This window comes from Eumetopias jubatus, unplaced genomic scaffold (genome assembly GCF_037043125.1).
Source record: "Eumetopias jubatus isolate StellerSeaLion01/CBP00866 unplaced genomic scaffold, mEumJub1_p1.0 scaffold_2, whole genome shotgun sequence".
NCBI lineage: Eukaryota > Metazoa > Chordata > Mammalia > Carnivora > Otariidae > Eumetopias > Eumetopias jubatus.
In genome coordinates this window covers 59,779,574-59,791,768 of record NW_028274808.1, presented here as the reverse complement: position 1 = coordinate 59,791,768, position 12,195 = coordinate 59,779,574, and the positions used below count along the sequence as shown (strand labels likewise).

At 39.3% G+C, this 12,195-nt stretch overlaps 1 protein-coding gene and 1 pseudogene across 2 annotated transcripts; both read right to left on the bottom strand.

Annotated features, from left to right (window-relative positions):
* Window positions 1-6,307: 6,307 nt before the first annotated feature.
* On the bottom strand, window positions 6,308-7,863 carry LOC114210177 (histone-lysine N-methyltransferase SUV39H2-like). Of its 2 annotated transcripts, XM_088019513.1 has the most exons (3): window positions 7,686-7,863; window positions 7,417-7,547; window positions 6,308-6,876 (listed from the first exon to the last, which is right to left on the bottom strand). In XM_088019513.1, the coding sequence occupies exons 1-3, from the start codon at window positions 7,861-7,863 to the stop codon at window positions 6,493-6,495; spliced, it is 693 nt and encodes a 230-aa protein (XP_087875639.1). In that variant the 3' UTR covers window positions 6,308-6,492. The 2 variants fall into 2 exon arrangements, with proteins under 2 accessions (XP_087875639.1, XP_027960209.1); XM_028104408.2 differs by having other exon boundaries at window positions 6,308-7,547.
* Window positions 7,864-8,624: 761 nt separating this feature from the next.
* Window positions 8,625-9,041, bottom strand: LOC114210067 (ubiquitin-conjugating enzyme E2 C pseudogene; annotated as a pseudogene).
* Window positions 9,042-12,195: the final 3,154 nt, after the last annotated feature.

Below are 12,195 nucleotides of genomic sequence, written 5' to 3'. Positions count from 1 at the left end.
CAAGTGGGATTTATTCCAGGGATGTAAGGATGGTTTAACACCCACAAATAAATGTGATATACCACATTAACAAGATGAAGAATAAAAATCATATGATTATCTCAATAGATGCAGAAAAAGCATATAACAAAATTCATTATTGATTTATGATTTTAAAAACTCTCAAAAAGTGGGTATAGAGGGAATGTACCTCAACATAATAAAGGCTGTCCATGACAAGCCCATAGCTAACATCATACTCAATGATGAAAAGCTGAAAGCTTTTCCTCTAAGATTAGAACATGACAAGGATGCCAACTCTCATCACTTTTAGTCAATATAATAATAGGTCTTCTAAGACCTAGCCAGAGAAATTAGGCAAGAAAAAAAAAAGCATCCAAGACGGAAAAGAAGTAAAACCATCACTATATACAGATGACATAATGCTATATATACAAAACCCTAAAGACTCCACCATAAAACTATTAGAATAAATGAATTTAGTGAAGTTTCAAGATACAAAATCAATATATGAGATCAGCTGTGTCTCTATATACTAATAACAAACTATATTAGAGAAATTAAGAAAACAGTCCCATCTATGATTGCATCAAACAGAATAAAACACCTAGGAATAAATTTAACCAAGGTGAAAGAATTATCCACTGAAAACTATTGATGAAAACATTGATGAAAGAAACTTTCATGAAAAAGACACAAATAAATGGAAAGCAATGTATAGAATCAACACAATCTCCATCCAAATTCCAGTGGAATTTTTCACAGAAATAGAACAAATAATCCTAAAATTTGTATGGAATCACAAAGACCATGAATAGCCAAAGCAATCTTGAAAAAGAAGAACAAAACAGGATACATCATGGTCTTATTTAAACTGTACTACAAAGCTACAGTAATCAAAACAGTATATTGGCATAAAAACAGACACAGAGATCAATGAAACAGAATTCAGACCCCAGAAATAAATCCACACATATATGGTCAATTAATTTATGGCAAAGGTAACAAGAATATACAATGAGGAAAGGACAGTCTCTTCAATAAGTGGTGCTGGGAAAACTGGCCAGCCACATGCAAAAGAATGAAAATGGACCACTGTCTTACATCATACATTAAAAAAATAACTCAAAATGGAATAAGACTTGCACATAAGACCTAAAACCATAAGACTCCTAGAAGAAAACATAGGCAGAAAGCTTTTTGACATCAATCTTAGTGATGATTTTTTGGAACTAACACCAGAAGCAAAGGCAACAAAAGCAAAAATAAACAAATGGGACTACATCAAATTAAAAAGTTTCTTCACAGCAAAGGAAACCATCAACAAAACAAAAAGTAAATCCACTGAATGGTTTTAAATATTTGCAAATGTTGTATCTGATAAAGGGTTTAAGGAAGGAACTCCTACAACTCAATAGCAAAAAAAAAAAAAAAAAAATCTTACTAAGAAATGGGCAGAGGATCTGAAAAGACATCTTCCAAAGAAGACCTACAGATGGCCAAGAAACAAACGAAAAGATGCTCAACATCATTAATCATTAAGGAAATGCAAGTGAAAACCACAATGAGGGGCGCCTGGGTGGCTCAGTTGTTAAACGTCTGCCTTCAGCTCAGGTCATGATCCCAGGGTCCTGGGACTGAGCCCCACATTGGGCTCCCTGTTCAGCGGGAGGCCTGCTTTTCCCTCTCCCACTCCCCCTGCTTGTGTTCCCTCTCTCGCTGTCTCTTTCTCTATGTCAAATAAATAAATAAAATCTTTAAAAAAAAAATCACAATGAGATATCACCTCATACAGTCAGAATGGCTATTATCAAAAAGAGTAGAAATAACAAGTGTTGGTAAGGATGTGGAGAAAAGGGAACACTTGTGCAGCTGGTGGGAATATAAATAGATGCAGATGTTATGGAAAATAGTATGGAGGTTCCCCCCAAAAAAATAAAAACAGAACTATCATATGATCTAGCAATTCCACTTCTGGATACTTAACCAAAGGAAATTAAAACACTAATTCAAAAAGGTATATGCACCCCTAGGTTTCTTTTCCTTTTTTTTTTTAAGATTTTTATTTATTTATTTGACAAAGAGAGAGACAGCGAGAGAGGGAACACAAGCAGGGGGAGTGGGAGAGGGAGAGGCAGGCTTCCTGCAGAGCAGGGAGCTCAATGCAGGGCTTGATCCCAGGACCCTGGGACCATGAACTGAGCCTATGGCAGATGCTTAACAACTGAACCACCCAGGCGCCCCAACCCCTACGTTTCTTGCAGCCTTATTTATAATAGTCAAGACATGGAAGCAACCTAAGTGTGCACTAATGGATGAATGGATAAAGAAAATGTGGTATATATCACAATGGAATATTATTCAGCCATAAAAAAGGAAATTTTGCCATCTGTAACAACACAGACAGATATTGATGGCATTATACTAAGTACAATAAGCAGACTGATAAAGGCAAATACTGTATGATCTTATGGAATTTAAAAAATAAAACCAAAACTAGTGGCAGGGGCTGGGGGTAAACAAAATAGTGAAGGTGGTCAAAAGGTACACACTTCCATTATAAAATAAATAAGTCCTGGGATGTAATATACAGCACGGTGATGCACATTTGAAAGTTGCTAAGAAACTCTCTTACACTGTTGATGGGAATGCAAGCTGGTACAGCCACTCTGGAAAACAGTATGGAGATTCCTCAAGATGTTAAAAATAGAGCTATCCTATGACCCAGCAATTGCACTCCTGGGTATTTACCCCAAAGACACAGATGTAATGGAAAGAAGGGGCACCTGCACCACAATGTTCATAGTAGCAATGTCCACAATAGCCAAACTGTGGAAGGAGCCGCGATGCCCTTCAACAGACGAATGGATAAAGAAGATGTGGTTCATATATACGATGGAATATTACTCAGCCATCAGAGAGGATGAATACCCACCATTTGCATCGACATGGATGGAACTGGAAGGGATTTTGCTAAATGAAATAAGTCAAGCAAAAAAAGACAATTATCATATGGTTTCACTCATATGTAGAACATAAGGAATAGAGCGGAGGACCACAGGGGAAGGGGGGGGAAACTGAATGGGAAGAAATCAGAGAGGGAGACAAACCATGAGAGACTATTGACTCCAGGAAATAAACTGCGGGTTACAGAAGGGAGGGGGTTGGGGGTGGGTATTAAGAAGGGCACGTGTGGTGATGAGCACTGGGTGTTACACGCGACTAATGAACTGTTGATCACTACATCAAAAACCAATGATGTACCATACAGTAGCTAACTGAACATAATAAAAAAAAAAATGAAAGTTGCTAAGAGGTCTTAGAAGTTCTCATCACAAGAAAAAAAAAATTGTAACTGTGTGTGGTGATGGATGTTAACTAGATCTTACTGTGAATATTTTGCAATATATAATCATTATGTTGTACACCAGAAACCAATATGACAGGTCAATTATGCCTCAATAACAAAAGATACAAAAAGAAATTAAATACACACATCAATACATTAAACATTATAAATCTTGCAATAAAGAAATTTTTCAATCTAGTGGAATCCCAAAGAAATTGCTACAGTGTATGTTTTTCAAGAAGTCTGTCATAAAAGCCTTCTTTTTCTTCAGTCTCCATAAGACCATTAACATCCTGGGCAAAATGCTTGAAGAAGTAAGTGAGGTCATACAGGATAATTTTTCCTACAATAAAACTTCTGATTCTCAGGCTAGGAAAGCTCATCTTCTTCTTAGACTTCATTTCATCATAAGTACCATCAACAGACATTTCCCTAGGAAGGACTGTTTCTATCACTGCCAGAAAGTTACTCTCTACATGACAAGTAAAGAATAAAGAAGTTGTGGTGCTATGTGGGCACTGGGCCGGTTGCTGTTATCACTATTACTTAAGAAGCTACCACACCAGCCTGAGACATTTAATGACTCAAGTTAGTGCTCTGCCAAAAGTGCAAATCACCACATGTCATTAAGGTGACAGTTCAAACTGTAAGAAGCTCTTCTGAGAATGAAAGTACTTAGACATAGAGCTCCAGGGGTGTCAGTCGGTTAAGCATCTGCCTTGGGCTCCGGTCATGATCCCAGGGTCCTGGGATCGAGCCCTGCACTGGGCTTCCTGTTCAGTGGGAAGCCTGCTTCTCCCTCTCCCTCTGCAGCTCCCCCTGCTTGTGCTCTTTCTCTGTCAAATAAATAAAAATAAAATATTTTTAAAAAAGAAAAGAAGAAAAGAAACAGAGCTCTAAGGCCTGAAGCCTGGGGAATGGCTTATTACAGGAATGTGAAGGCTAAGCGTTGTCCTAGATGATAGGAAGTACAGCTACTGATTGATCTCTGAGCCACTTAGAAGGACTTTAGGTAATTTCTCAATCTCTCCACCTCAACCAAAAGTAGGATAACAATTATTTGTACAAGGAGATGTAACAATGGCCAAAGACTTTGAGATCTTCAGAAAAAAGTTTATGTGGCCTAATACTTCAGTTTCTGACTATGGCAAAGCGGCTCGCTAAAGTAAATATGTAAGTAAAATTATGAAAACAGAACTCCACATAGGTTGTATATAAAAACAGAATTTATGGCAAAAGGGAAATAAAAACACTCAAAGGAGTCACACAAATAAACTGACTATAATTCAGAACTCCCCTCCTTGATTGAAATGGATGTAAGTTGTTGACTATTTGGCTTACTGCACATTCTTCCCTTCGATGTGTAAAATAAGAAAAAAATGTGTCAGGAGGAACATGTTCTGTAGATGTAGTAAACCTCCCTACCCATGAAATTCTTACTCACCCCAGAGAACACCCATTATCCTTTCCTAAACCATGAAGATTTTAGCTTTCATAAGAAAGATGTTAAATCACTCCCGTAAAGGATTAGAAAAGGGGGGTTAAAATAAAAGCCTGAGTAAAAATAGAGAATTTGGCCATGCAGCCTTGTGAGAAAAGAAACAGAAGGAGAGTAAAACCTTGGAGCCACAGGAGGGAAGAAGTTGGAAAATGGTTGCCACCAGGTGTCAGAACTCTGCTCCTGCAGACTGCATGCAGCTCTCCCAGTAGAGCTAGCTAAAGCCATACATAATTTGGTACACTCGAAGGGGGGCTTGAGAAAACCCAGCTTGGCCATTGCGGGCCAATGGAGGGTGGCCATACAAGCCACACAGAACTGAGTTTTAAAAGGTCACTAATAGGGGGGGCGCCTGGGTGTCTCAGTCGTTAAGCATCTGCCTTTGGCTCAGGTCATGATCCCAGGGTCCTGGGATCGAGTCCCACATCGGGCTCCCTGCTCAGCGGGAAGCCTGCTTCTCCCTCTCCCACTCCCGCTGCTTGTGTTCCTGCTCTCACTCTCTCTCTCTGTCAAATAAATAAATAAAATCTTTAAAAGGGCGCCTGGGTGGCTCAGATGGTTAAGCGTCTGCCTTCAGCTCAGGTCATGATCCCAGGGTCCTGGGATCAAGTCCGGCATCGGGCTCCTTGCTCAGCAGGGAGTCTGCTTCTCCCTCTCCCTCTGCCTCTCCCCCTGCTTGTTCTCTCTGTCTCTCTCACAAATGAATAAATAAAATCTTTAAAAAATAATAAAAATAAAAGGTCACTAATAGGGGCGCCTGGGTGGCTCAGTCATTAAGCGTCTGCCTTCGGCTCAGGTCATGGTACCAGGGTCCTGGGATCAGGCTCCCTGCTCAGTGGGAAGCCTGCTTCTCCCTCTCCCGCTCACCCTGCTTGTGTTCCCTCTCTCGCTGTGTCTCTCTCTGTCAAATAAATAAATTTTTTAAAAAATAAAAATAAAAAAATAAAAGGTCACTAATAGCTTTTTTTATCAAAAGCATCACAGTATGCTTGGAGTCAACAACTTCAAGTCATAACACCAGAGGGAAGGTGAACATGCAAATGGAACTAAACCATGCCTCTGAGAATGAGACACTATTTCAATTTTGATACTCCCTTTTGAAGAACAGTCTCCATTTTTTTAGTAAATATAAAATTATTTATAGGAACTTCGTGGGTTCACTCTCAATTTTAGTCTCTCGACCTTATATTTTAAATTCCCATAGTATTTTAAGTTCCTCAACCACAAGAGATAGTTTAATTATGAATTTGGACTATATGTATTTTTTTCCCACAAATTGTTAATTATTCAAAAGAAAAAGGACACCGAAGAATTTAATAGGGGGCGCCTATTAGAATTTTTTTTTTTTAAACACTGAAGGAGGCATTTCTTTATTCACACAGACTTTTTATGTTATGTATATGCTCATATGTAAATAGTTTTCATGTTTGGTATCTACTAAATATGTGTATTTCAAACTACTCTGTGTGACCCTGTGTTCTCTTCAGAAGCATCAGTAATACATTTGGCCAATAGTTTGAAATATGAACTGTAAATTAACATAGCATATAATCTTGATAATATGAGAAGAGTCCCAAATACTTTTTTGAAATGTTAACATTAGAAAAAAACAAAACTACAATCATCAGCTCTATTTCCTGAAAATTCAGTTGAGGTAATCTCTGCAAGTCACAGCTCCACACTTGCACACAGTTCTGACCCTCTTTTTGGCTGGGCTGTGGTCAACAGAATCTGAAGATATATCTCCAGAACCTTTCATTTGATAATCAAAGGTGAGCTCTTCTCCAGCATTTATGGTTCTTGTGGAAAATAATGCTATTCGGGGAAGACGGGTGTCAAGGTTGTCAATGAAAACACTGAACACCTGAAGATTTTGGTCACAACTGTGATTCACAAAATGAGAGACATTTCCATATCGGGCTGCATCCACTGTGAATTCATCAGATTCATAATCCAGATCAAAGAGATATGTGATTCCCTTGTTGTCATATAACTGCCCCCGTCTTTCAGCTTCTTCACTTGTGATTACCTCTCCAACATATTCCATGACAAAACTCATTCTTTTAATCTTCACAAGGGTTTTTACACCCCAGCCACAGCCATTGCTAGTTCGGAAGATGCGAAGAGAATACTGGGTGCCTTTTTGTACAATCCTATTGGGACAATCGGGTCCACATTGACACCTTGAGTTGCATTCATAAACGGGGGTACCAGGTGGGATTTTAATTTGCTGGCTTTTATTATAAGCCAAAAGAACTCCAGCTTCAGCAGGACAACATTTCTCAAAGAAGCAGTCTGTACATGAACAACCAAAGGTAGCTTCATTGACTAAGCTGATTCCAGGAGCTGGTTTGTATTCATTAATGTAGTAGAAGTCTGAAGATGGGCCCTCTAAGTCAACAGTATTTTCAACAAAAATCATTCCTTTATGATTCTTTCTTCTGTTGAGTTCATCTTGCCATCTCTGCAGAGCTACCCTTTGTTTGGCCTTCTTTACAATATATTCGGCAACGGCAGGTTTCAAAGCTTTGTTATTGTCTTTTAGAGATATTGCTTTGCCTTTGTTTACCTGAGATAAATAATTATGCTTGTCATTAGAGAACTGTTGAAGTAGTAATGGGCACTTGAGATTTTGCAAAGGTTCCCAAGTATTTGTAGAATCTGGCCATCCTTTCCATTTTACAAGATAATACTCCATATTCCATGAATGGATTAGGTAGCAGGCACTCAAGCCACCTAACACCAAACATTTTGATTTATCCCTCAGACTGCTGTTGTGGCCACCATGGTCCCTAGAATTCTGCCTTCCTACCCCAGTGACTTGACTAGGTTCTCTTCCCTTTACTACCTTGTAGTCACACAAGTATTCCACCTCATAATTGTTTAGATTCCTTTTGGTGATTCCAATCGATTTACATGTGAGTTTTTCTTTTCTACATAATTCCTGAAGAGTATCAAGTGAAACTAGGCAAGGCACACACCAAGCTCCTCGCGCCTTGGCCCCAGCCGCCGCCATCTTAAGGAGCTTTCATTCAAACCGGCGCGGTCTGACGGGATAGCTCAGCTGGCCTGACGCCCCGCCCCCCTAGAATTTAATATAAGAATTTAATAGGGTGGCTCAGTTGGTTAAGCATCTGCCTTCGGCTCAGGTCATGATCCCAAGGTCTTGGGATCGAGTCCCACATCGGGCTCCTTGCTCAGCAGGGAGCCTGCTTCTGCCTCTGCGTGCCGCTCCCCCTGCTTGTGCTCTCTCTCTCTCTCCATCTGTCAAATAAATAAATAAAATCTTAAAAAAAAAATTTAATAGGAAAAAAACTGTTAGAGATCATTCTTTTGGTGTTTATAAAATAAGGAATTGGACAGGGTGTTATTTAATGCCACTGTGCTTCTAACATGCAATGGAATTTATGTGTATTCATTTACATTCCTATATGGTGTAGCTCTCAAATGTTTGCTTACTAATTCTCATGAGTAGAGCCTGTCAAGCATATAAAACCAGAAAAATCCATTATAAATACCTGTGCTGTTCAGAGCATGAAACACGTCAGATTTCACCTATAGCATGTGATACTTTTTATTCATACTGATCTGTTTTTTTGTTTTGTTTTTTAAAAAAAAAAACAATGTATTTATTTAATATATTCATCACAAGGGCTCAACCAGAGACTTAATTTAAAAAACAGAAACAAAACAAACATGACACCACAGCTTAAGATACAGAGTCCTAGACAGAAATGAAGAAAATAAAAAGATAACACAAGAAGAGAGGCTGGACAGTCAGGGATCTTGGCTGGAGACTGGCTTTGAGTAGGTTTCTTGCCTATACTTCTTAAAGGCTGTGGGTTTTTCCAGAGCTCGGCAGCATGTGTGTTCAAAGGGCTAGCACTGTTGGGTTCTCCTAGCAGGCTCTGGATGGACAGCAGGATGGTCCTGACATCATACAGGAGAAACCACCTGTCCTTCAGGATGTCCAGGCAGATGTTTCCCTGGGTGTCCACACTGGGGTGGTGGCAGGCTGTGAGGAACTTCACAGTGGGTGCATTATAAAGGTAGCCCCTGGGGAACTCCAGGGAGAGCGTGTACCTCAGGTCTTTGTGAAATCGGGCCAGGGGCTCCATGGATGGCCCCACCCATGTGAAAGGTTGATTCAGGGAAGGCAGAAATTCCTGTCTCACCAGACATCATGAGGGTCATTGGCTCCTGGCTCTTGCCCCCGGAGCCTAGGCGGCACCCCTCCACTGGGCCCATCTCCTTTGCGGGTCTGGGAGGCTAACTGGGCAGGCAGGCAGCGTGGGGAGGGAGACAGGAACTCGGAGAGCAAGACTGCAACTGCCCATATTGATCTGTTCTTGATGTTAAAATTTTATCTAAAGATTTAGTTTGCCTACTTCACGAAAAACAACTCCATGTTAAATATTTAAATTAATATGCTTTCACTAAATTCCTTCTTTTGGGAAGTTTTTCTCAGAGCAGTAGTTCTCCACGTGCGATCCACAGACCATCAGAAACTTACTGGAAATGCAAATTCTTGAACCCTCCAACACACCCACTGAATCAGACTCTGAGGGTGGGGTCCAGCAATCTGAGACTGAGAAAACCCTCCTGATGATTCTGGCACAGAAGTGATTCTTAAGAACCACGGTCTCAGGAGGATCAGCAATCATAATTCTCTCCCCTGCTCAGTAGATTCTAAGAGCTGTTCTTTCTTGCGTTCTCAAAGAATCTTTGTGAAGTTAGTAAATAATTTTCCTTCAGAAAAGACAGTAGTATTTGCATGTGGTTCTTTATAGTTCCTGATGAGAACAACAGACTAATAAGATATCTGTTCTCTGCCAATGAGACTATCTTTAAGAGAATTTAGGAACTTTGTCTTAATTTACCAAAGTAGTAGTTATTGCTTCAGTAGAGGCAGACGCACAGTATCTGTTCAGGCTCTCCAGGATGCTAGATTGCAAGCACCAGAATCCTTCCTAATGTGGGAAAGAGGATTATCTGATGAAGGAGGTAAACTCTCCCCACGAACGTCCATTCACCTCATGAAAATAATGTACTATCACAAAATGTGAACAAGTTCTAGAGAAACAGCCATTTAAGTGGAACTGCTGGGATTTCCAATTCCAGATGGTACCTTAAACACACATTTTTAGCTCCACTATGTCCTTAAACAACAAAAACAAAACCTTCAAGAGTATGTTTGTTTGTTCAGGCATAAATCCAAAGGGACAAAGAGAAAGGAGACTGAGACCAATGCAAGAACATTGTGACAGTAGAAAACAGATGGAACCTGGGCCCTAACTTATAGCAGATTCAAAACTAAATTCTGGCCAGAATGAGAAAAATGAACAACCCAATTTCTATGGCAGAGGCCCAAAAAGACTCTAGAATTAGGAGTATATGGTACTTTTGGAAGTCAAGATGATGGCAGAGTTTAAAACAGTAAGACTGGTTGAAAATATGTTTTAGAAGCAACTGGACTCTCTGATCCTCTCCTATCCTTTGCACACAAGACTAGATGGCAAAACACAAGTTTTCTGGACTGGTCTGAGAGACAATCAGGCACCCATAGTGATAGAATACTAATAACTGAGGAATCAAGTGAAACTTTACAGCTTTCTCCCCCTCTTTCAGTTCTAGAGTGCTGAAAGCCAGTGGGCCAGACAGTAGACTCTTCCTGGAGATTCTGACCAGCTCAAGAGAAAAATCAGCTAAAATATTGGTTCTCTAAGGTATGATCCAAGAACCCCTGAGATTCCCTAGATCCTCTCAGAGAGTAAGTAAGGTAACATTTCAGTGTTATTTGCCCTTTCCACTCTCATCCTCTCAAAAGTGTCAAGTTTTCAAAGGCTACGCTATGTGTGATATTGCAAGATATTAAAAGCAGAAATGAATGTGAGTGCATCTGTCTTCTATTAAGCTAGATATTGAAAAGATTTACAATAATGTCACTTCCAATTTTTTGGTTTTGAAAATAACATTTCTAATAAAAATATTTATATTAACATGAAATGTGTTTACTGTTATTTTTTTTAAAGATTTTATTTATTTATTTGACAGAGAGAGACACAGTGAGAGAGGGAACACAAGCAGGGGGAGGGGGAGAGGGAGAAGCAAGCTTCCTGCCAAGCAGGGAGCCCAATGAGGGGCTCAATCCCAGGACCCTGGGATCATGACCCGAGCCAAAGGCAGATGCTCAATGACTGAGCCACCCAGGCGCCCCCTGTTTACTGTTATTTTTGATGGATAAATGTTTTTAAAATTCAGTTTTAATTTCTATCATGGCAAATACTAATAGATGTAAGCCACATAAACAAGTACTTTGGGGTTCTTAATCTTTTTAGTATGTAAAGGGGTCCCTAAACAAAAATATTTGAGAACTGAGGAGTTAAAAAAACTGACTTGGGGTTTCTGCCAGTGAAAATGTCCACATCACCCCACAGTGAAGACCACAGCCAACAGTGCCCACCTATGTACATAAAGCTATTTATTTTAAAATTTTTTTAAAAACTCTTTATTTTAAAATAAAACACAGATACAAAAACCCCACATAAAACAAATACATGGCTTAGTGATTTATTTTAAGGTTAACACTCTTAAAACCACCATCCAGGTCAAGAAATGGAATTTTGCCACATACACCAGAAGCCCCTCCACATGCCCTATAGATATTACAATTTAGTCTTGCCCCTGTTGGGTTTTTTTTAATTGTGGTAAAATAGACACAGCATAAAATTACTGTTTTAACCATTTTTAAATGCAAAGTTCATTTTGCCCTCTTTTTAAATTTAACATGTTTTTAAAGTCTCTCTTAATCTACAGTTTTCCTTCCTTGAGGAAATCAGGCAGTTGAGGCTGTAGAGTGTTTCATAGACTGGGTTTTGCCAAGTGCTACTCATGGTGCAATTCAACATGTTCTTCTGTCCTCAGTATTTCCTGCAAATTAGCAACTGGATCTGGAGGTAGATCAGACCTCACTTCAATCCATTCTGCTTTTTAATATCCCACTGTTAAGTATAAGAAAACTGCCAAAAATCACAAAAGATTTGAGGACAGTATCTAATATAATAAGGATCCAAAAAGTAAAGCAACCTGGAGAAAGAGTACCTAGAGCAGAAGATTTCTATTGTTAATAAGCTCAGAGGAAGAGGGGAAAACACTGCATCCAGGAAACAAGCACAGGATGCTATTAATAAGGAATATTCAGAAAAGGAAAAAATCTTAGGAATTAAAAATAAGCTTCTAAAATTAAAATGTAGTTTCAATATAAAACTGGGGAATGCACAAAGTAAGGCAAAAAGAAAGCGTGAGATTGAAAGGGTCCACCAATGGATAAAAAAAGACCCATGCCAAA